This window comes from Colias croceus, chromosome 5 (assembly GCF_905220415.1).
Source record: "Colias croceus chromosome 5, ilColCroc2.1".
NCBI classification, from domain to species: domain Eukaryota; kingdom Metazoa; phylum Arthropoda; class Insecta; order Lepidoptera; family Pieridae; genus Colias; species Colias croceus.
The window spans coordinates 10,036,252-10,061,917 of record NC_059541.1 but is presented as its reverse complement, the minus strand read 5'-3'; the positions used below and the strand labels follow the sequence as shown (position 1 = coordinate 10,061,917).

At 39.6% G+C, this 25,666-nt stretch overlaps 2 protein-coding genes across 2 annotated transcripts in view; both read left to right on the top strand.

The window, feature by feature from the left end:
• Positions 1 to 622: 622 nt before the first annotated feature.
• LOC123691614 (nose resistant to fluoxetine protein 6-like) lies at positions 623 to 23,837 on the top strand. Its single transcript, XM_045636099.1, has 12 exons — positions 623 to 2,124; positions 3,238 to 3,476; positions 3,787 to 4,007; positions 5,010 to 5,146; positions 7,366 to 7,547; positions 9,339 to 9,481; positions 10,874 to 11,042; positions 12,061 to 12,254; positions 13,986 to 14,106; positions 15,908 to 16,097; positions 23,000 to 23,142; positions 23,283 to 23,837. Exons 1-12 carry the CDS (start codon positions 819 to 821, stop codon positions 23,808 to 23,810), a joined length of 3,573 nt encoding a protein of 1,190 aa, XP_045492055.1. The 5' UTR covers positions 623 to 818; the 3' UTR covers positions 23,811 to 23,837.
• A 937-nt stretch (positions 23,838 to 24,774) lies between these two features.
• The window catches only part of LOC123691615 (nose resistant to fluoxetine protein 6-like), a 29,905-nt gene continuing 29,013 nt past the window's right edge, over positions 24,775 to 25,666 (top strand). The window contains exon 1 of the mRNA XM_045636100.1: positions 24,775 to 25,233. Coding sequence (XP_045492056.1) covers positions 24,798 to 25,233 — 436 coding nt within the window. The 5' untranslated portion in view covers positions 24,775 to 24,797. The remainder of the gene's footprint in view (positions 25,234 to 25,666) is intronic.

Here is a 25,666-nt window from a genome sequence, read left to right as displayed (position 1 = left end):
GTTCATCTTCCTTATGTCCAGCCTTATTGCAAGAGGCAGTATAAATCAGTAAATGCATGCTTTATAGTTTTTTTACGATCGTTAAAAGATATCGATAAGATGACCTTTCTTACAAATGATTTCATCGATGGATTAATGACGAACGATTAATGAGAGTGGTTGACTAAGAAGATTTTTCCCTATTCCGAGTAATTGCAATAAGTTAGATAATTGCACTTTTTAATGAACGACCTCTATTTGCGACATTACTTTTAAGTATCGCGAAATAAGAGTGCAACGGTGATGTAGAACTATTTTTAGATTGGGCTATTATCTCACAGCTTACTCTTAAACTTTTTATGTGTCTTCAGTGACTAATTTTCAGTTATTTACCTTAAATTGAGACTAGTCTATAGTAATGCATAAACATAGGGTTTTTTATATGTGGCGCCAGAACATGCATAACATGTAAACATTTCAATCCACGTCATTCAGCCGATAAAGCATGTGAAATGCTATCAATCCATTAATTCGCTTTGCGCACCGGACAATCGCCTTTGCAACACTATTTTTACACTAATCTTGGACGCATGCCATAACCGTGCCCTCGTACCAGTACACTCGAATTAACTTCAGCCGGGAATCGTAACATTTAAAACAAAATAACTTTCAAAAAGTAGTTAAATCTTTATCCAAGAAGTACTTTTCGGTATTATCAATGAAGCATCCGCGCTTGTACGCTGAAAATTATTGGAGATGAAAATAGACGTCGCGGTGCGAACGCGTAATATATTTCAGTTTTACGTATGATGGCGCCGTGAGCGTCTCACGCTCCGGCCATGGTGAGCCACAGATGGACGTTTGCTCTTATTTCAATCGGAATTCTTACTCTAGTGTCAGTTAGCGCGTTCCGGGTGCGACTCGCCCATGAAAGCAAACCAGATTCCAAAAAACAGTGTGATTCATGTGATGTGAATGATGTTAACCTTGGTCAAAAGCAAAGTAAACTCAGTAGTAAGCGCATGTTTGAAGATTTAAAAAAACTAGTTAAAGAAAAACTTAAACCAGAATTAGATAGCAAATTAAGAGATGGCGAAGAAAGTGATGAGGATGACGATGATTTGAGTACTTTAAAGAAAAATATACTTAGTGATAGTAAAAGTAAGTTGAGTACAAAAATCAAAACGCGAATTATCGACGACGACAAGGAAAATGATGATGAAGATGATAGAAAATCCGATGAATTTAGTTCTGAAAATATCAAGAAAAAAACAATACAGGCTGATAGTTTGAAAGTAGGTCCCAAGCAGAGTAAAAATCTCGTAAGCGAGAAACGTTCTAATGATAAAGACGACGACGATGATGATGACGACAAAGATGATAGTGACGATGATGTAAGTGTAATGGATGAAAGCGATGATGAAATTGAAGATGATAAAGAAATCGATGTAGTTAATGAGAAAGATTCAAAACAAGAAACGAAAATCATAAAACCTGTGTCAAAAGCAAAAGCTACTCCAATCATGAAGCTTGCAGAAAAAGAACCAGTAGTAGTAAAACAACAAAAAATTCAAATAGCTGAGAAAGTTGTAGAAAATTTAAAGCTGGATAAGAAGAAAGATATAAAAGACGAAAAAGATAGTGCGAAAAAAACGGCACCTAAGGAAGTGGTTAAAGAACCAAAGACAATAATAGTAAGTAAAGAGAAATCACCTAAGACAGAGTCAGATAAGAAAGGATCGGATGTAAAGTCAGAGGATGGTCTAGAAAAAATAAAAGTAAAATCACACATAGAAGCTGGAAAACTCCAAAGTCATATAATTTCTAAAGAACCTCTTCCACAATCAAAAATAGTTGACGATGTAAAAGTCGAAAAAGTTCTTAAAAAAGAATCTAAAACTGACTCGAGACAAATCCTTAAAGAAGATGTTGCAAAGGAAAAAAATGAAAAAAAGGATAGTAAAATAAAGCCGTTTACTGATGCATTGCAGAGAAAAAATTTACTTCAAAGCGAATTCGAGGATTTTTATGCATTTTTTCCAACGTTTGCACCGAATTTTTCACGCGTACATAATCCGGAGTGTCGGCGACATGGACAAATATTGCTGAGGCAGTTACGTGGGACTAAACTTTGGGCATTAAATAGTAAGTACCATGCCAATATTCGCTATGAATTTGTTTACATAACGAAGTTTACAAGTAACATGTAACTTCGATAACATAACATCTTTTTGGTCAAAATGTAGACAAGAGAACTTAAAATATATATATTTACTAGCTTACCGCCCGCGGCTTCGCCCGCTTTCTCTAAAAAGATTTTAGATTTAAACTATCCTATCTCTCAAGTTGGATCGAACTGCACATGGTGCGAATTTTATTTTAATCGGTTTAGTGGTTTAGGAGTCCATTGAGGACAAACATTGTGTCACGAGATTTATATAAATTAAGATAATAAAAAAAATACATGTAGAAATAGTTTCGATCAATACATACGATGTAATCACGATTCCTTCCTTCTGAACAGTTTAACTCTGGCACTGGTTCAGAGATTTCAGCTACACACGAGTAAAAAATAAATAATTCTAAAAGTGATCAATGTTAATTAAGAAGGAAGTCTTGTCATTATCTAACAAATGAATCACTTTGAAATATAACAAAAATAGACACAATATTGTGATTATTTCTTTGTTACAAGAATTAATGAATTAAATAATATGACGATGTCTTTCCAGTAGATAATAATAATAACAAATACAGTTAAAAATTACGAAGTTATACATATACATTTTTTTAAGTTCAGATTGATTTTTAATGTAATATCTAACATAATTATTTGTGTTATCACAATTGTCCGTCACGACTATCCGCCTGGATAAAAAAAGTTAATATTTTATTAAAAATGTGCCTACAACATTGCCTACAACTAGCTATCAAAAAGTAAACAAACGAAATGTTACCTTGTTATTAAACATAGATGCACCACAATATCTATGGTAGTCTAACATTAAAATATTTCTACTGCATCAATGTTAGTTTCAGTTCTATATTCATCGTAATATGCATATATATGTTTAATAATTGCCATATCTGTCATGCTCTACAAGTATATTATTAGCTATAAATTTATTAATAAAATGGTATTATTAGTGATCGCAAGAATTTCCGAAACACTGAGTGATAATGGCCATAAAACTGCGTCCTTGGCGTGTTGTTCGCTTACAATAGTTCCTCAAGGGGCTCGTGTTGAATTTTTTACAGTGCTCGATGCAACAGCGAAAATCCCCTCGGGGATACTCCAAGGTAATGGAATCCAGCTTGGCGACTTTGACCAGTGTTTGGAAAGCCGGGCTCGAGTGCAGTTGGAAACTGGGAGCGTCGTCAAAGTCCAGGGAAAATATTGCTTGGCAGTAATGGATGTTAAGGCTGAGCATCCAACTTTAGAGGTCCCTGTGGACCTTTTGCAAGGCAGGAATCTTATTAAGAGCAGGGTCGATGATGTGAGTTTATGTTTCTTTAGGTGCTTGAAGGGATTTTAAGTAAATTGATACACTTCAAATGAATTGTTTACAGTAGATATAAAAAGTATAAATCACACTGTGGGTAGTTTAATTTATTACTCAAGATACAATAATTCATTTAAATCCATAGTAGTGTTTATCTAGTATCGATACGCACTATATATAGATACGTAAATAGTTGATTTTGATGAAGAAAATACATCTGTCCCTTCCAAATAGCCTTATAATATTATGAAGAAATTGTAAATAAATTGTGCATAGTGATAATGCCGCTCAATATATTGTTCAGCCAGGTCACTTCGTACCAAGATTCTCAACGTTGAGCTGGGGCTTGTGTGTTCCATCACCGTGTAACGCTGATGATGTAGAAATCATGATAAAGGACGCAATTAAGCATTATAATAAATTGGGAATTTCTGTACGCGTACAAGTTGATGATAATGACTGCCATGTTCAGAAGAAAGGGGATTGGTGGGAGGAATGGTTGGAAATCCCTACGCTATTGACATTGTAAGTATGTTTCTGTTTCTTAATCGGTCTGGAGTATTTGTATGCACCTATTAACGTTTTAAGGTTATGTAGATAATGATATAAAATTAATAAGAAAAGCTGCTATGTCTAATTAAGCCTTCCAAAGAATCAATTAATAAACCGTTTTGTTTTATAAAGGTATATAACTATATGGTAGATAATATTCCTATTTATTATCTCCATGTAAACATTCTTAATAAATTCTCTAATTTATTGTACATCATTTGTATTCGTAAGTCGAAATAATTGTCGCACAAATATAGAAATATTTATCTTTAAAATATTCAGTATCTTTAACCGAAGGGCATATCTCAAATAAACACCAACGATAAATTTGAACATTTGCCAAACGATTGACTCCATAAAAATATCTTTAAATCGGGTACTGATATAAAATTTTAAGGTGTAAGGATGTTATTAAACTTGAAGATTCTACTTTCAATAAACTTCTGCAATACATTACTCTATTTTTATATGCTCTTTACGTGTTATTAATTATGTACAATTGGACTTGGTAAATACATAAAGACTGCAATTTTATGTTATTCGTTTGGATCTTTATTTATACGTGCTGCTTTTATATATGCAAAAGTTTGAATGCATGAATGTTTGTTATTCAACTACGATGCAATGATTGATCGAACTTCGATTATTACTAACATTGTGACGAAAATGTATAATTATTATTAGATATGATAAAAATTAAGCGTGTAAACCGCGGATTTAAACCAGCACTATCCCATTGACCACCGAGCGGCCCAATGAGACCACGACACAATAGATTTTCTATTGTGTCTGTGATTACAATAGAAAACGTTGAAAAATATTTTTTTGATAACTGAATTTAGTAGTGTCTGTCTATTCATACAAATAGATTTGTGATAACAAATGCAAATAGGGAGTGATGTTTTTATGAAACTAGATTTCAGTGAAGTAAATTAAACAAGAAATATTATTAAAATAAAACAAACTTATTTTCAGATCTTTTTATGCTGTGATTCTACTGATCGTTCTGTATGCAACGATTCAAGACCTATTAGGTGATAGAACTGGAAAAGATGAAAGCAATGGTGAAGATGATGATAAAGTGCAAGATACCGAAGTTACTAAGAAATCAGGTAAATACCTTTTTGACTAGAAATTTTAGTTTTTAGTTTAATGTAGAGCAAAGTCTATCTCTTATATCTCTCTTATAGTAGTAAATGCAATATAATAAAAATATATTAAATATCCGTAGGTATCCGTAATTGAATTAATTTATTGAAATTTACGATTACAAAACATTTTTATTTGCAATACAAGTAAAATATTGATATTAAAATGTTGGGTTAACTCAAATAAACAGACTTCAGACTACTTAGGTTGCATCTTAAACTATGAACTGACAGCTTGCACACTAAATATGTAGGTATATCGATGTGTCCGTCAGAATTTTAAGCATAAAATACAAAAATGATAAAATTATCCTATTTAACACTAGCTGTGCCCCGCGGATTTACTCATTAATTTAAAATTAGTATAGATTAACAAAACTTGCTGTTAAAGAATTGCGACCTTAACCCACTTGCGTTCACATCGATTGTGATTCAAATAGACGAATGTAGATGCTCCGGTAATTAGCATGAATTACGCATACATGTGTTGTAAGTAACCTCAGGTCATTTTGTATTGTCTTTTGACTGAATTTTACAACGACGTGGTGATCGGAGATTTCAATGATTTTTCGAAAATATTTAATCTTAAGTATATCGTAAGCTGAGAACATTTATTTTAACCCTTGAGAGGTCGATTTTTTATTTAAGTTTTTCGGGAAAATTTGTTTTTAAGCTATTGCATGGCTTCTATCGCGGGCCTTGAGCGCGAGGACCGAATCGAGAAATTCCGTAACGAAAAATCCTAACGCTCTCCACTCCGACGGGCTCGGAGGTGTGGCTTGAAGGCATGCTATGCAATAGCTTTACCGCAGCAGTCCCCGAGTGCCACACATCCTTTTTTTGTTCCGTCATTTGAAACATTACCTACCTACATTGTATTATGCTATCGCTCTTGTTGGTATTAAGTTTTCATAAACATAAAAATTAAACATTAAATAACCTGAAAAAAGAATGCGAAATCTAAAAAGAAAATATATTTTCAATTGTATTATTGTAGAGAAACATTGCTTGTCTGATTTTCTAAATAAAAGGCTGAAAAATCTATTATATCTAATAAATAGGTATTCTGTTTTCTTTTTATGATCAAGACTCTACGGCTCATATCTATACTAATATTATAAAGCTGAAGAGTTTGTTTGTTTGTTTGAACGCGCTAATCTCGGGAACTACTGGTCCGATTTGAAAAATTCTTTCGGTGTTAGCCCATTTATCGAGAAAGGCTATTTGCTATATATCATCACGCTAAGAACAACAGGAGCGGAGCAATGCGAGTGAAACCGCGGGGATCAGCTAGTTAAAAATAAAATCTCCGAATTGAGAATTTTGTAGCATCTTATAAATTAATGATTTTCTTAGATCGATTCATTAATGTAAAAAAATGTTACGTAACTTATTTTTCATAAGTAACATTCACTGCAATGATTAACATTTTCGTTGTAATTATCCCGTACAAAATGTCATTATCACTGTATTTATTGCTCGGTAAAGTGCAGCCGTAGCAGTAATGTGTTTTATTGATTAAAATTTAATTTTTCATATAATTTTCAATAGCCTTAATGCACTGACTGTAGTGGGGCGATTTAATTACTTATCTTTCCCAAGTGAATATGGATAGTGTAATAAATAACCATTTTTAATTATAATTATTGAGGTATCAGCTTAGTAATGACTTTGCTGTTGTTTTATATAATAAATTAATGCTCTTTTATACTCCATTTTCTCTTATTTACTGTGTGGTTATAAATAATTATTAATCCTTATGAAATAACTCGTAGGTATGAATTATTATGAACGGGGATTACAAATTCTTTAATTTTTGTTTGTAAACACTGGTTCCGGGTCCACCCTGCTTGACCAATAAATACAAAAATGATATATAGCCTGTGACTCGAGAAATTTTTTGCTTTTACTGATGAATTAATATTTGAAATCGATGTAGTCTCTAGTAGTATTATAATACTACTCGATCGAAACTAATATTTATGTAAGATTGCATTTTTTGTATCTTTTTTGTTTATTTGTCTCATAATGTATACGACGGTATTTCACGTGGATTTTCACCATTACCTACTATCATAAACTACCATTTTTAAATCGGGTGATCCCGAGCGAAGCAACTAGTATAACACATTTGCAAAAATGCCAAAAAATAAATCATATAAACCATACATTTCTTGCACCAGATGGATTCATAAACGCGTTCTCTCTAACGCGCACAATGAAGAAGCTGGTGGCACCCGCGGGCTCCGACGAGATCCCGAGCATACATGGTCTCAGAGCCATTTCTACAATCGCCCTTATAGCAGCTCATAAGTTCCTGCCTGTCGCTCATATGCCGTATACGAATCGAGTTAAAATAGCTGAGGTGAGTATTCAAACAATTTCTTTGCATTAGGTATATAGATGGTTTAATTTTAATATTTTGAATTAGGTCTCAACTAGGATTCGTCTGTTTTATGTTTGTTATTATTAGGTACGTTACTTTACTTTACTTGCATTAGTTGCCTTTCTGTTGTTATGAAAAGCGGTAAAATAGTTCATTATATCGTTCGAAACATTATGGCATTAAATGAAATGTATTTATTGAAATGGCGAAAAAAATAACGCCTGCGTATTCATAGCAGCATAATCGCACTTGTAACAATTTGCCTGTTATTTTTTATTTCCCATAAACAATTCGAACGCTAACAAAACTTCCCCAATCAACAAAATCCAACGTTCCCAATCACGCAGAGTGACGGATGAGTTCTGGACATATGTTCATTATACTTGGCGACTCTCCAAGTGAGCCAGTTGAGTGATTTGGCATACCTATCTAGACGGCCGTGACGTGGAGACAATCCGAACTTGTATGTGCACGTTGGTTAAATGTTGGTTTATAATTTGGTTAATTGGTCAGTAAAAATACGCACACATACAGGTTTATAAATGGGTTAAGTTAACAGAAAACATACACCAAAAGTTTAGGGTTCCGTATCTAAAGGAAAAATGGGACCCTGTTAAGCTATTGCATAGCCGGCCTTGAGCGCGGGGACCGAATCGAGAAATTCCGTAACGAAAAAACCTCACGCTCCCCACTCCGACGGGAGGAGGTGTGGCTTGAAGGCATAGCATGCAATAGCTTTACCGCGGCAGTCCCCGAGTGCCACACGTCGTTTTTATTTAGATACTTATGATTAAGATACCTACAGATAAACCAGCAACGCCTTCTGATTTTAATAGACATTCTATTGATTAAACAATAAGTAATAATAAATCAAGCATTTGCTAATTTTTATAGAATGCACTTAAGATGTGCTATATTTTTGACGAATAGTGATAGTAAATTCTTTCTTACGTAATTTTTCTACATATCTATACTGTTAATATAATTACTTCAATTAAGGTTTAATATTACCAAATTTAATAATTATTGTGGCCTACTTAACTTCTCATTTAAAACATTTTTTTGCTATTGTTCTTCCATCCAATTGAACTAAAATAAATATTACCTGAAAAAGTCTAAATTCTTTCTTATTATTACAAAGACACATTCCAGAAACTTAATTACGTTTTCTTTATATTGTTTCGACTCCGACATTTATGTAGGCGAATGTAAACTAAGCAATGTAAATGGTCTTTTAACAAAGTAAATAAACGTGCGCCTACCAGAATTAAATTGGCAAAAGGGAAGATCAAAGACGCTATAACTTGAGTAGGCGCTTCATATTCAATATTGATATTATTGAGTATCTCTTAGCAAGTTAGCAATTGTAATAATTTAAGTTCAAACTACATAATTTGTTCGGTAACTGTGTTAATGAAAATTGCCTGTAATAGAAAGTTGTCTTGTTTCTATGCCCTGTAAGATTGCTTGAAAAAGTAATGTATTTATTTTTTTCTCAACATTTAAACTCTTCTTTTAATTCGTCGGTTTTTTTATCCATTTCTTTATACTTGATAATCAAATTACTTGTCTAAGTTCCACTAAAAACATTCATATTATCCTATCCATGCTTATTATCTTCTCTGTTTTAAAATATTCCTAAGAGCTCTAAATAAAGTTCTACTTAACTTTTTAAATACTACATTATTTTTTTAAATACTCTACTATTTGTATAAAGGTTAATATTTAATTCAGTAAATTGACCTTTTTATGTTATTTTTACTCATATAGATGGTATCTTCCCCACTCTGGTCGTGGTACCGAGTGGGCTGGGTGTTCACGGACTGCTTTCTCCTCTTGAGCGGGACTCTTACTGCATATCGAACTTCTACTAAAACAAGTGCTTTTAATAAATTGGCGTCGAGGTATTTGAGGTAAGATTATTTTTTTTATTATAGTATAGTATGTACTTATAATCTGTTTCCCTTTTATAAAATAACAGTTTTCTGCCTGCGGTTTTGCTCGTCTATTTTTATCGTATCAAAATTTGGGTTCTTAAAAATTTCTTTTTCTTTTTCAATTATTTATTCTGTCTTGAAATATTATATTTGAAATGTTTTTTTCGTTTCTTTACAAAAGAGTAGTTCAATAACTTGTAACAAGTTTCAAATTTCATCAAAATCGGTTCAGTAGTTTAGAATTAGTTGAACAGGCGTACAGACGCTGTGGTTTCCGCATTTATAATACATATTAATGGGAATGTTAGTACATGTCAATATAATGAATATCTGACTATTGATTCAATTGATTTAAAAGTTGTAAATCTTCTGAAGCTCATGTTAATTAGGAACATAACTTAGTATGACAAAATAATAATATATTTTTATATAGTGAGAATTAACTGCAAATAATAACCATTTGTTATTACACTCGTGTTAAATGTTGGTATAAGAGTATTTTTGTAACATATCAAGATATACAGAAATGTGTCTTTTGTCAATCGGTTTTAGGATGAAAATTTTTTGTTTAACATCGTTTGTACACGTGCAAAGTATAGAATATATTTAATATTATTAGTCGTTATATTTTTGCCAATAGTACATATAACTAAGTTGCTAATTAATTTAGTAATACTGAATTGTTCTATTTTGAAATATACGTTACAATATATATAAGTTAGTTTATTAGGAAAATAAACATTTTATCCTTATTAATTCATTGGTATTTTTAGAAAGAAGATTTTCCATTGCTATTTATAGACTCTGTTTTGTTTAAGTTTTACAAAGACTTTAATTACTAAAGGCTTTTAACAAATAAAAACACGTCTAGTCTCAAATATACAAATAGTTTTAATTGTATTTATGTGAAAGAGTAAATTGTATTATGTTTAGTTTTCAATTTCAAAATAGAGTAGATACTATACTAACATACGTATAATAATAATTGTTATAAAAAATGTACGTACACTATAAAAAAAGAATCCGAAAGATTTAAAAATAATAGATGCATTATTGATTAAATTCTTATAATTTTGAAATAAACATTCTTTAGAAGTAAGATTAAAATTTCAAGGTCGCGTCATGGCAATACCGTCACGACATGGAGTAAGGCGACGATTTTGGTATCTTTGAATGTTGCCAATGTTTGTCCTCAATGGACTCCTAAACCACTTAAACGATTATAATAAAATTCGCACACCATGTGCAGTTCGATCCAACTTGAGAGATAGGATAGTTTAAACATGTAGGTACCACGGGCGAAGCCGGGGCGGACCACTAGTATTTATATATAGTACGTAATGCTATAACAATCAATAAATATTTTAGGTTAACTCCAGCGCTCTTAGCTATTTTATGGTTTTACGCATACATCTGGGATCACATCTCAATCGGCCCGCGATGGGGAAGCCTTGTGACGAAGAACGCACAAATATGCCAAGATGGCTGGTGGTGGAATATGTTCTATTTGCAGAATTATTTCGGCTTGGAGAATATGGTGAGTTGGAATTTTTTAACTAAATTATATAAATATGTATATTGTATAGTTTATATGAAATTGATATACTTGCATTTCCTTCGAGAAATGGCTGGTCTAATAAGAAGATACATAATATGATTTTATTCCAGTGTGATGTTGTAGTTCGCTATGGCCAATTTAAATATTTTTTATCTGTATATAATTCGTATTAGATATACAATTTATTAACTATTTTTCTTCCATGCTAAAATGAAAGCCATAAATCACACAAATTGGCAAAATTTCCTCTCCTTTCGTCCAGAAATTTAATATAAATTAATTACGTTATTAATTTAAAGTTTATATTAGTTTAAAGGTATACCTGAAAGCTTTAAACTTTATTGAAACAATTAAAATGCCGCCTACGATTAAAGACAACTTTCAAATTACAAACTTACCTTAAATTAGCCTACCTACCTAAGTTTACCTAAAATTCGTAAGACTGCCTATTAATTATTACAATAATTGTAGATACAGTTAAACTCTTCAGTTTTGCAATACTAATTGCCAGTTTCACGTCTTGCCGATAAAGTAATTGAAATTCTATCTATTATAATGTGGGTATGGGCGATACAGGCAGATGAAACAGGAGCGAGACTGGCCATGCCTTTCATACATTTGTGTATCGCTTACTCGAGATATCAGAAGGCACTAACAGCTCATATCTTATTACTCAAGCAAACCGTATTCTGATATAAATGTTACCGGTGTGTCACTGTTTGGTTTGGTTGGTAGTGACTCTGCCTTCCAAGACACAGGTCGTGGGTTCGATTCCCACCCGGGGCAAATATTTGTGTGATGAACATAGATGTTTGCTCTGTGTCTGGTTGTTAATTATCTATATAAGTATTTATTTAAAATTATATATGTATGTTTATCAGCCATCTGGTTTTGCATAACATAAGCGAACGCTTAGTATGGGATCAGATCGTGCCGTGTGTGAAAAATGTCATGAAATATTTATTTATTATTTATTTATCTATATTGCACTCATTAGTGCGCCCCACAAACACACCAGCTAGCGCTGGACATGCAGCTGTCGTTCCTCGGCAGTGTGCTAGTATGGGCGATACAGGCAGATGTGACAGGCGCGAGATGGGCCATGCCTTGCATACATTTGTACGCCGCTTACTCGAGATACACCATGTTCAGGGACCACCGACTGACTATGATTGCTTACCATGGAGTTAGGTAAGTAGAATGTTTATTGATAACCCATAATTTCTGTTATTTTCCGTTTCATAATCTTGTGTTTTCCATTTAAAATCAAGTTAACAAAAGAAGGAAGGGAAGAAGGCATTCAATTTGGTTTTAAATAAGGCCGTTTCGACGGTTTCGGCGGTTATTTGGAAATTGTGGAGAACTTTTTTGAAACTACCGTCATTTATTCTGTAAAATATTATTGTTTTTAATGATTAATTTTAAGTTCTACAGTCTACATATAGTATAGTTTGGTTAAATAGTAGGCCTTTCCCATAAATTATAGTTTGGTTAAATAGTAGGCATTTCCTATAACTGCTTTGCATATTCTCTATTCATATCTTTAATCCCTATCAATATTTTAACATTAATGATCTTTCTGAATATAATATTATATCAATAGTCAATACAAACGAAACAATAAGAATAAATTACATAAAAGATATAGTTCAATAAATACCTTTTAACCAATTTTGACCTCAAACTTATGCTTATTCTACGCGAAAAATGACACTGCATACTGACCTTATTTACTTAAGATTGTCACCACAATATGCACGTTTTGCAATGTTATTTTTAATTCAGTTTTTTATTTCCGATATATTTAATTGATTGTATATTTCAATAGTTCAAGTATTTTTTTAATTGATAATTGACAACGCAGTATTGCTTTGTTTTCTACCAAGTCGTTTCTAAAATCTATTCTGAAATCATACATTTTTAATAAAAACTGTATTTTTGTTGTTCTAAAATAGTCCGGAAACTATTTTCCTGTTTGGAATTTCTAATAGCCAGGGACGCACTTGGAAATTAAATGCATTGAAATGAATCCTTGGTTGTATTTTCCATCAGATGACAACTATCATAATGACAGTGAAAATTCTATTAATTTTAACACTAAATTTAATTTATAATGCGAATCAAACTAAAATATACAAATTCACTTCTTCAAAATACATAATATAGCGTAGTGAAGACTAAAATAGGTCTTCGACTATGATAACCTTCCTTATAACACAGTATAGCAACGTAAATGTTTATAGGGCGATGCGGCGCCCTTCGTCGCGCCTCAATTCCATCTCCACCTAAAAATTGCGGCCCTGTTAATAACACCTCATAACGTATTCTCACTATATTTCGGTTCTAACTTCCCACACACGAATATCCCGGTCCCGGAAATTGGAGCCCGATTCCAGGCTCTCGTAGAAACTGTTTAATTTTCCAGCGTAAAGCTGAATTGTGCTTGGAAATTAAATGGCGGAAGGAAGGTGGAATTCTTCCATCGAAATAGGTAGATTTCCTGACCAGTAAAATTGAATGACCAGTAGGTAAAGCCTCGATAGAGATGTTGTTGGGAACTTGTCTATATTTGAGATGTAACAGTACAAAAATGTATTGAATAGCAAAACTAAAGTGAGGTAATTGCCCGACTCGTGTATAGGAGCTGGTGATATGCAATGTATTTTATGCAGGAGGGTAAAAGGGAAGGTTAAGCGCGGCTTATAAACGATCTTTGCGGTTTTAATTTAAGTCTAATTTTATTTTTATTTATATTTTAATTCTAATTTTGTTAGCTGTCTATCATTTTGAAACGCATTTAGATTTTAGTCTTAGGTTATGGCGTCGTTGGTCTTAATAGATTGTAGCGAATTCACAGGAACACAAAAAAAAAACACAATCGATTCAAAGAAATGTCGTTACAAACAGCTTAAAAATTTCCAGCGTAAAACAGCTGTACCGTACTGGGCTAATGAGCTACACGTCCATTTTACATCGAAGCACTTCGTACTTGATCGGGATCAGCTTGGGATTGGCACTTAGGAACCCGGCATCGAATAATAAGGTAAGACAATATTTTCGATTCAGTTTTGGATCAGTGTGGTTTTTTTTGTCCTATAATTCTAAGGATAATTATACCAATATAAGATTTTTTTATATTATTCATTTATATTTAAATGTTTAATAGGTACATTTATATTATTTCAACACAAAAGCAGAATGATAATAGTTGTTAGGTAGTTTGATGCGTGAGCGTTTCACCGAGGGATCCTGGGTTCGATTCCCGTATTTCCCGTGGATATGAAGAAAAAAATGTCTCGGTCTGGTAGGACACAGAAGGCGAATCAACAGGTTCAAACAGCAAAAAAAAAAAATGTGCGTGTATTTCTCTTTTGATTATAAATGTCACGTTTTATGTCAAAAATTTCCCACACAATTTATTCTCCAAAACTGCTCACATGAAAAACAATATACCATATCGATAATGGACCTTCCTCTTCCGCAAACGCATGCATGAACAATGACACCAAGATTACCATGACAATGCGGAGTGCATTCGAGATGACATCTGTAAGCAAATAGATCGTTCTTGTGAATGTGGGCATAAATATCAAGTGCTATGTTCTCTTGTATGTTGATTTTGAATGGGTAAATAGTTATCTGCAAGAGGTGTTTCTGGTAATTGCATTGCATGCTTAGACGTAAATTCATGTTAGTAAATACTGTGATTATTGAAACGTTTGATCGTCCTTTCACTCTAAAATACATTTGTTAGGGCACAAAAACTTTCTGGGAACTAGCGGTTTTAATTGAACTATTTTCACATCATTGACGTTTATTTTTTGCGCTGCATTACATTTTCAAGAAGGACCTTTTGAATAACATAAAACTTGTTTAATTATTCAGTCGATACAAGAATGAAAAATAGGGTATATTACCTTAGTTTAATCATTACCATTCACGTTTGATATTTTATACACGTGCGTACTGGGTTGTTCTATTCTAAATGAGTCACTCTGCTTTATTGACAATACGCACAAGATTATATTGATGTTTTCTGTTGAGGAAATTTGGTTTTATTCCTTTAGTAGCTTTGCCCTTGATAATGTTCGCGAGATGATGAGAAGCGGTTTTCCCGCGTAATTGGCGAAAAATTTCTTTGATGAATAATGGGTTATTTAATGCGAGATTTTTTTTAAATCCAGATCATTATTCTGAGATTTTCTATTTTAAAGTTATTTCTAGTGTTTAATTTTGGTTTAGTCACATTATTTCTTAATTTCAATACATTATCATCTACGGGTTATTGATCAAACGCGCCTCTTGTTCGTCATCACTTTCGGCTTCGTCAATTAGTAATAGTCTATATGATATCACCCTGATATAATTTTGTTTTAGCCTTTGTCTAGAAAATGTGACTTGACTGGCCTGTTGGCTTGGTTGGTATTGACCCTGCCTTCCAAGCTTCCAAGGTCGTGGGTTCGACTCCCACCCGGGGCAAATATTTGTGTGATGAACATAGATGTTTTACTCTGTGTCTGGGTGTTAATTAACTATATAAGTATTTATTTAAAATTATATATGTATGTTTATTTGCCATCTGGTTTCCATAACACAAGCGAAAGCTTAGTATGGGATCAGGTCGTGCCGTGTGTGAAAATTGTCCCGAAATATTAAGCTATTGCATAGCTTCTATCGCGGGCCTTGAGCGCGGGGACCGAATCGAGAAATTCTGTTACGAAAAATTCTCACGCTCCCCACTCCAATGGGTGGAGGTGTGGCTTGAAGGCATAGCATGCAATAGCTTTACCGCGGCAGTCCCCGAGTGCCACACGTCGTTTTTTATTTATATATTTATTTACCAGCTCATCACTATCCTTGGCTGGCTCACCAGCTCCACCCTCTGGGGTCTCGTACTGTGGGCGGGGTCCGATACCGGCTCGTTCACTTACCAGTACAACCAGACGTTCGCGGCGCAGTACGCGGCGCTCGTGCCGATAGCGAGCGCGCTGGCCTTCGCGTGGCTGGTGTATGCGGCGCACAGTGGGTATAGCGGTAAGTTCTTGAGATAATTTGTAAAATAATACCATATACAGGGGGTCCCACCATCGGTATACCATTTTTTTTTTTTTTTTTTTTTTTTTTTTTTTTTTTTTTTTTTTTTTTTTTTTTTTTATAGTGGAGAATGCATTTAGGCATACCCAGAGCGCTCAGGGAAAGGGCCCTGGGTTATGTCGGACTCACCCTGCAGAGTGCAGGGACCTACCGACTAAACTCCACTGTGTTCCGCCGTGCCGCTGTATTGACGGAGCCGCGGGTATTCGTTGGAACGCATCCGTAGACCCGTCAGCGGCAACCTATCTCTAGGCCCAACACGACTTAAAGCTGTGGCGGGGGGCCGCCAGCTCTACCTTCCTGGGGGGTGGCGTGAACGGAACACTTCTCACGCCGCCTCTCCGCACCGGATGATGGATTATGTCCCCGTTCCATCATCCGGCGCCCATCATCAAGGAGGCAAGTTGCGGCCGTGTAAAGCGGCCGCGACACGGCGACGACGCCCAATAGGACGGTGACGCCGAATTGGGTCCGCGGCAGGGTTTCTCTCGCGGACCCGCTCTGCCTCCTCCTTCTGCGACATCACATCCTCGCAGAATGTGACAGCCGCGCTCCACGATCTGTCGCTGCCAACCATCTCACGAACTATGGAAGGCAGGGAGAGATCAGGGCCGACGACTGCGACCAGGCGAGCACGGGGCTCGGACCATGCGGGGCACACGGCGAGAGTGTGGTCTGCCGTGTCCTCAGGACAGTCGCACCAATGACAAGCCATTTGCGGCTCCCGTCTGGCGACTTTGCACAGGTACCGCCCGAAGCAACCATGTCCGGACAGCACCTGTGTCAGGCGGAAGGTGGTGGCCCCATGCCGCCTGTCGCACCACTCACGTAGGACCGGTCGGATGGCTTCGACCGTCCTTGCTCCTGCGCTGGGCTCTTCGAGCCGACGTTTCCACTCCCTGAATCGCCGCTCGAGAGCCTCAGCCTTCCATTCCTGGACTTGTTCCAGGTATGGATTGATCCCATGCGATCTGGACGCGGCGACGCGGCGATAAACGTCCGCCAGCATTTCGGCGTCCAGGTCCCACGGGGACGTCCCGGCCATTACGCACGCGGCCTCGAAGGACACCGTGCGATATGCCCTCACGACTCTGAGCGCCATGACCCGCTGCGGTCTACGCAAGAAGGGTCTGTTACGGGTGCTCAAAGAGTCGGCCCAAATTGGCGCACCATAGAGGGCCATTGAGCGAATGACGCCGGTGTAAAGACGACGGCACGCGCCCCCAGCCCCTCTAAGATTCGGGAGCAGACTTCCAAGTGCCCCGGCCATCCCAACAAGACGGGGGGCGAGGCGACGGAAGTGCTCCACGAATGTCCAACTGCTGTCTAACACGATACCCAAATAGCGCAACGTGGAACTGACGCTGATGGACGCACCACCCACCTGGATGGCTGAACCAGCAGGTTGCGCCCTCCGACGGCCGCGAAACAAAATCGCCTCCGACTTGTCCAAAGCCACCTCTAAGCCAAGTCTTCTGATCCTGCGCACAACTTCCGCCACACCAGCGGTCGCAAGGAGGGCCGCCTCCCTATACGAGGCCCCGCGCGCAGTCACCAGGGTGTCATCCGCGTAGCAAAGCACGCTTACACCCGGGATATAAGTGGCGCGCAGGACCCAGTCATAGCCGATGTTCCACAGAAGGGGCCCAAGAACCGAGCCCTGTGGAACACCGCAAAACATCTCCTTTTCCGTCCATCCACGGCGTGCGGGGTACGCCACAGCCCGCTCTGACAGGTAGGACTGCATCAAACGAACCATGTACTCGGGCACGTTGTGGCAGCGGAGCGCCTCAATTACGCAACTCCATGGCAGCGTGTTGAAGGCGTTGGCGATGTCAAGAGACACCGCCAAAAGCACTCCACCATCATCAGACGCATTGTCTGCGAGATCACGCAGCGCCGCAATCGCATCAATGGTGGACCGTCCCCGGCGGAATCCAAATTGGTTTTCACTCAGGTCCGGCCCCACTCCCTCCAGATGATCGATGAGGCGAGCTGCGAAAACGCGCTCAAAGAGCTTGCTCACCTCATCGAGCAGCACGATCGGCCTGTAAGCCGAGGGCGAATCGCGCGGGCGTCCGTCCTTCTGCAACAGCACCAACTTCCCAGTCTTCCACCTCCGGGGAAATTGGCCCTGTTGGAGGCATTCCGTGAACAGTTGTTCCACCCTGGGTCCAAGTGCACCGAGCGCCAACACCCAAACCCGCCCTGGGATACCATCAAGGCCAGGGGCGGTGTTTTTTGCTTTGAGCCGCTCCACTGCCACTGCGAGCTCGTCACGCGTGACCGCCGGGACATTTTCATCAGCGGGCTCCTCCTGCGCTGTCATTGTGGGTGCCATCGGAGGGGGAGAATGTCTTCCCCGATCCGGAAACAGGGACGTCACCACCTGCTCCAGAAATCGAGGCTCTAGAGTTTGAGATAAGGGCGGGGCCCAAGGGCGAAGTTTTTGCCTCACCCTCTTGTACGGCCGACCCCAAGGTTCATGGTTCAAACCCTCGAGCATCTCCTCCCAAGCGCGAGTTTTTGCTGCCTTAATCGCGTCCTGGAGAGACACGATACAGTCTCTGTAGACGGCGTATAACCGCGCTTCCTCCTCTTCGTCACGCCGTCTACGGCGTCTGTGCCTGGTGTACGTCCGCCTCGCAGCCACGCAAGAAGCACGTAGCTGGGAGATATCGGCGGACCACCAGTACATTTGTCGCCTTCTCGGAACCGATCGCACTCTCCGCATGCTCGCGTCGCACACTTGCACCATTGCATCAGCAAGCCAAGTGGCCTCCTCCTCCACATCAACGCTGCCATCTTGCGGCGTCGGGAGCCAAGCCTGCACTATGGCAGCTTCAATGAGAAGCTCCCTATCGAGGCTACCAAGTGCCCAACGTGGGCGGCGCTCACCAGTGGGGATTCGGCTGGAGGCCGCTGAGGGCGTGGATACGCTGAACCGGATGTACCGGTGATCCGAAAGCGTCTCCACGTCCACAAGAACCCTCCAGTCTTGAATACACCGGGCGAGAGGGGGGCTCGCGAAAGTGACGTCTACAATGGAGCCACCCCTCTGTCGCACGCACGTCAGCTCTCTTCCGCGGTTAAGAAGTGTTAACCCGGAGGCAACTGCCCAGTCTGCAAGCAGTGTACCGCGCACGTCACTTGCCCGGCAACCCCAAGACACCGACTTGGCGTTGAGATCCCCGGCCACGAGCACAGACAGTGGCTGCGCGAGGTCGACCAAATCTCTCAGCTCGACGAGAAACTCCTCGAAATCGGCGAGACAGCGATTTGGCGAGAAATACGCCCCAACGACGGTGTAACCGTTAATTACCGCTGAGACGCAGCCCCGTCGCCTGACCACTCGCTCTATTTGAGGACCACCTTGTGTAACTAGTGTCACCAAGCCGTCCAGATCGCCCGCCCAGTTGTCCCGGGGTGGCAAATTGTACGGCTCAGACACTATCGCCACATCGATCTCCCACTCTGCCAGGCTTTGGAGTAAAAGATCCTGGGACCTAGCACAGTGATTGATGTTGGCCTGTAGGAAACGTAGTGGGACCATTACTACGTTTCCATTGCTACCTCCGTTTGCGGCACCTCAGCAGGCACCAAAGCAGAACGTGATTTAGCCGTAGCGCTATCTCTGTTCCGAATTCCGCCTCTTTTTGGCTTGGGGGCTTTGCAGGCTAAGCTTCCAAGCCGATGCTCTGCTGGGCGCTTTGCTTCTGCACAAACGGCGCAATGAGCAGTGGTAGCAGAGCATTCACCCGCTTTATGGCCGTTAACGCCGCAGCGGAAACAAATCTCACTCCGATCGGTGAGTGAGGAGCACGTGGCACTAACATGGCCTATCTCCAAGCAGCGGAAGCAGCGCAGGGGCTTCTGCTCGGTTTGTGAGACCCTTGCGGAAACCCACCCCACCAGAACGCGCCCCGCTTGCGCCAACTTCTTCGCCGCGGTCACCGGACAGCTGATCCAGGCCGAAATTGCGCCCCGCGGGCCTGAACGTAGGCCACCACATTTTACGTGCTCGACCAAACATTCACCTGCGTGTGACACTGCAGCCGCAATGTCGTCGGCGGAGGCCGAATCATCCAGGCCAGTAATTCGCAGCTCTGCACACTTCACGGGCCTGGACACCTTTACGTTGACCTCGCCTAGCACCTCCCGCAATTTGGCGGCAAGAACATCCGCTTCTTTTGTGCTGGAAGCACCAGGGATCTCCAATATCCTTGCACCGGTAACAGCTTGCCTAAAGCGTATCGCACCAATGCCAATCTCACCAAGATCGATCCCACGCCGCGCCTCCGTCAGGATCTTGGCATAAGTAATGCCACGCTCCTCCGCTCCCGGCTGAAGGGTCAGGACGACAGCCGAGGAAGAGGGGGCGTGGAGTTTGTGCCGCTTTTTGCGGGACTGCGCCGCAGGCTTCTTCGCCTTAGCCCCCTTTGTTTTCTTCCCGCCCTTCCCGACCACAGTCCATCCTTCCTTTGGCTGCTCTTCCGGGGGGGGGACTGATGTCAGGGGCGCGACTTTGCTAGCGGATTTTGGATCCGCCACGCTTTTCGACGCCACTTTCTTCTTTTTCTTCGCCTTGGCTTTCGGCTTCATGGCCGTAACCGTAGCCGCACCTTGTACCGCCGCTTGTTGCTTTAAGGCAGTCTTCGCGACCGGAACCGCAGCCCGCTTCACGGCCCGCTGCGGTGCAGGTCCCATCGCCGATGTACCTGGTTGCGGCAGCGAGGCAGCCATCGCATATGTCTTCTTCGTAGATTGCGGGAGAGGCGCAACGTCCTCGGACGCCTGTTGGACGGCCTCCACTGTCCCTTTCCTACTATCCGCCGCCAGCGGCGGTCTTACGCGCTTAGCCGGCGGCAAACGCTCTTCTAGTGCTTCGAATCTGGCATTAGTCATTTCTCCCACCTGACGCAAGATGGAAGCTACCAAGTCAGCGTCAGGTTCCCGTGGTAGAGGACGCACTTGAGCGCTTTGCGAGGTCTTCACCTTTTCTAGCTCCCTTTTTAAGAAGTCGATCTCGGCCTGTAGGCGGGAGTTGTCCGCCTGCAGAAGCCGTGTCTCCTCAGATACTGTGAGCCGCTTGAATTGCGCTACCGACTGTTCAATATCGTCGTGCGCCAGTTTGAGGGTTTTTTTGAACGTGGTCTTCAAATTAGTTGACTTGGACCGCACCTTCTCAATGGCGGCCAAGTTCTCCGCAATTCGGAGGCTAAGAGCTTCCGCCGTGTTACCTTCCGTAACTGGTAAGGGTGGGAGAGGAGCGCTAGCACGTGTCGCTTCGATGCGCTCAGCGCACTCCGCGATCTCTTGCTCGGCCTGCAACTCTATCTCTAACTTGCGCGACGCGTCCAGTTTGGCTGCACGCCGAGCGGCGCACGTACCCGGCGTGCGGCCCTTCCCTCTTTTTGATGAGGTTTTTTGGAAAGGGGTTTTTGATCCCCCAATTCCATCCTCCGAATCTGAATCGGAGCGGCTCTTATCTAAGGACCTCTTCCGCCATAACCTACCTCTTTCGTGGGATTGCAAATCCACCACGCTGTTGGCTGAGCTTGAACTCGAAAGCATCACAGCCCTGCTCCGTCTTGTCCTGGTACGCGCCAGAGACATACTCCTATCCTTCATACTACTATCCTTCATATTCATATCCTCCATCGTCCTAACGTCATCCGAATCAGAAAGTCCATCATTGTCCATATTAGTTGTGCCAAAGTCGTCGTTAAAAGGGGCCGGGTTTACTGACATTTTTGTTCCCACGAGTATGGGGGATATAAAAAGTCCATCCGGGCGGTGCCCCCTGCACCCGGATAACCCTTTTACACCATGGAGGTCGGGCGGTATCCATGGGTGGCCACAGCTAGAGCTCACGTACTCCCGAGCCAAACTGCCCAAGAGGGACAGGAAATCCACGCCGCTGGACTAAAGCGCAGATTTGAGGGTTTTTGATGAGGTGTCCTTCCTCTCGGGCCGGCCGATTAAGGCAAGCCCCCTGGTCCGTTGTAGCTGCTAGACGTGACAACAACACTACGACGGATAACAGGTTGCCCGACGGGAGGCCGAAGCCTCTAACCAGATGACAGAAAACCTGCCGCCCAGCCCGCCGCGCCGCGATTGAAACAACCGCCATTCATCGCTGCAGAGCAGCCCCTTGTCCGGTAGGACTAAAACGTCCGCAACCACTGGTTGCCATACCTCGCCGCAAAAGCAGCACTGTTCGAATGCGAACCCAGCAATTTCCCTGCAAAGCAGAGATTGCAACGAAGGCGTGGTAGCCCCCGAGTTCCTCCACGCTGATTTTGGTCCGCGCCGGCAAGACCACCGGTACCCCCCATATCTGGGGGGCCTCCCCCTATCCGCCACCTGGGGACGCGCCCGATGGGAGACCAGAAACTCCGCACGGGACCATCGGTATACCAAGCTCAAAGGAGGTTATAGTTTTGCATAAGCTGAGTACGAAAAAAATTATTTGTGTATGCAAAATTACAAGCGCGCTTAGTTTATCGATAGTCGGACACTCTGTATACATTATTTTAAAAGTTTTCATTGAACAATGAATTCCTATTTACCTTGATCACGGCATCCTGCGTGAACTGCTGCGCTGATTTCGACAATTCTTATTTTGATTTGTTCGTTATTTCCAGGAGAAGGATCTTATGAAACAAAAATTCTAGAAATTTAGAAAATTCGTAAATATTATGGGCATATAAAATGGGTTTGACAATTTGCGCGAAGACAGGACATCTGCGGGTCAGCTAGTTTCGAGTTATCAAGATCAAATCAAATCATCGTACAACCATTGAATACATCATAATCAGTACATTTTTTGTTGTTTACAGAAACCCTGTCCAATGTTCTATGCAGCCGACCGCTTCTATTCATCAGTCGAATATCTTACGCTCTCTATTTAACCCAGTTTATCGTCTTTCTGACTAGCGCCGCTACGGTCAAGACTTCCAGGGAATTTAATATTTTAACTGTAGTGAGTATTTTTCGGTCTAAGAAAATAGCACATTTTTAAACACATTATTTTTATTAATTCAGATATCAATGGTCGTATCAATATAAATATGATACGTTAATTTTGTTCTATCTTTGTTCAAAATTAAATTTCTATTTCAGTTCGAGTTTCAAGAAATCGCTGCCATATTTGTATCGGCGATCGTTCTCACTCTCACACTGGTTATTCCGATGCAATCCCTCCCAAACGTTATTTTCAGAGAAAGTAAACACGAAGAGGAAAATACAGAATCAGAAGCCAAATATGAATCAAACGAAGTACACGAAAAATCTCAAGCAAAAGAAGAAAGAATGGAAGAACCACCAAAAAGAAGATCATTAGTTGCTCATAGAGAAGTGCTTGAAGAAATACCTGAAGCCGAAGTAGAATATGAGATACAAAGAGAAAGAAGTCTAGAAGAGATTATGGAAGAAGATGACAATTTAGAAGAGGAAGATAGGATAGATGATCTAGAGATCATTGAAGAGGAGCAAGGAGAGGAAGATTGGGAAGGAGAAGAGATAGAAGGGAATGGAGAAGAGTTGGAGGCAAATGGAGAGGAGTTGAGAGGAGAAGATCGGGATCTCGATGAGTGGGAGTGGGCGAACGGGAACCGAAGCGGTGCTCAATATTATCGATACAGCAGATAGCTGAAATAAATAAATTTGATTGTAAAAGATTGTGTATTACTTACCCGTATCTTTAAATATCCTATTTTTTAAAACATAACTGTAGTTAGTAAAAAAAATGTGAGAAATTTTGCTAGTGTTTTAATCTGAAAGAATAACGTATTTTATGTACATATTATTTTACGCCAAATACAAATTTTATAAATAAAACACGTATAAATTAATCAACTATTAATTTCATCGATTATAATAGACGGTCTCTGAATATTAATTTAAATTTAATAAGCTATAAGCTTCGAATATTTATTAAAATATTATTATTTATTACTTACTATAATATGATGATGATAATACTTCTCTGATATGATGTTTAATGCCCTTTAAAAGCTTTATTAGTATAAAACGTATTTAGATTAGATCATTCGTTGTGGTTATAAAGAATTATGTTTTACTTCGAAGTAATTAGGTTGGAAGATTTTTTTAAGTCCTTGATAATAATATGTATTAGTCTATATTATTACTTTAAAGAGGTTTAGTTAATTAATAAAAACTGGTATGTAAAATAGAGGCTTTTTTTCTGTAAACATTATTCTTCCTATGTGTATTGGAAATTTCAAAACAATCATCGGGAATTTTATGCTACAATGCGTATACGCCTAAAAAGTTTGACGTCCCATTTTAATTTATGATATCATCATTTTAAAACTTTAAAAATCAATAAAGTATAATCAGTCGATATAACGTCAATAATAATCAACATGTTGATGAAAACATATTTTCGATACTGTGTTCGATACGCACACTACGCATTATATTTCAAAGGATTTTCCTCGAAAGCTGTCCTACCGCATTCTTATTATGGTTCTCATAGACCACTCTAGTTGGAAATAGCGTGAAACAATGAAGCGATTCAAGCGAGTATTAGATACTTGATCGGCGACATATTTCATTGATCGAATCCTGCGTTTATTCAGTCAGTGTTTAGCCGCGCGCGCGCACGCAGGCATTATGCTCAAGATAATTCTAGTCCTTTTATTTGCGTGCGCGATCGTCGCCGAAAACAATGACACAGATATCGATAAGCAGGTCCTAAAACGCCTAGCCACAGTTATAGGTGATACCAAGAATGTTGATCCTAGGGACGTCAGCCGATTATATCGTACCGCGCAAATTTTGGGTATCGATAAGGAATTGGTTGATAAAATATTCGAGAGGGTCAATGAGTCGGATCGAGTAATCCACAAGGATAAGGGTTATAATGTCTATTCGGACGCGGATAAGGGTCCCCTGGGAGAGTCTCCTGATTACGCGTCGTCAGTGGTTCTGGCCAGCGATTTGCTGTCTTTAACGAGTGCTGTCAGCAATGTGGCTGATAAACTGTGCAGGGAACAGGGCTATCGGTTCCTGGATGGGTTGCTGTCGAACAAACGATGGGCTTTGAAAAGTAAGTAATTTCTTAAAACAGAAAAGTTTTTAAATATTTGAATTAACGGAACTAATGTGAATAATTTGCAAAAAATTGGAACAAATCTTAATACAGATTTCAGAAAGTAAGAATTTTTCTTCAAAGTCTATGTGTTCAATTTTTTTTATGAATACAATTGGCAAATGTAAAAAATAAAGTTAAAAACGAGTAATTCAGCACGTATTCTTTAAACAATTCAAACGATATTTTAAACAAATCAAAGTAAAATGATTGGATATAAATTATAAAACATAAAAAAATGTTGATTGACCGGATTTAATCTAAATATCAATTCAATACGATGAATCTTCATTATTATTTTTGCTGATAGGTTGATATGATATATACTTTAATTGTTATAACCAAATGCCACAAACATTTGTTTATTGCAATGACGAAAATAAAATATAAG

Excerpts from the sequence above, each read along its gene's own strand:
- LOC123691614 (XM_045636099.1), top strand. The coding sequence starts at position 819 with ATGGTGAGCCACAGATGGACGTTTGCTCTTATTTCAATCGGAATTCTT. Across the intron at positions 5,147-7,365 it reads CGAAGTTACTAAGAAATCAG|ATGGATTCATAAACGCGTTC; the intron begins GTAAATACCTTT and ends TTCTTGCACCAG. Across the intron at positions 12,255-13,985 it reads ATTGCTTACCATGGAGTTAG|CGTAAAACAGCTGTACCGTA; the intron begins GTAAGTAGAATG and ends AAAAATTTCCAG.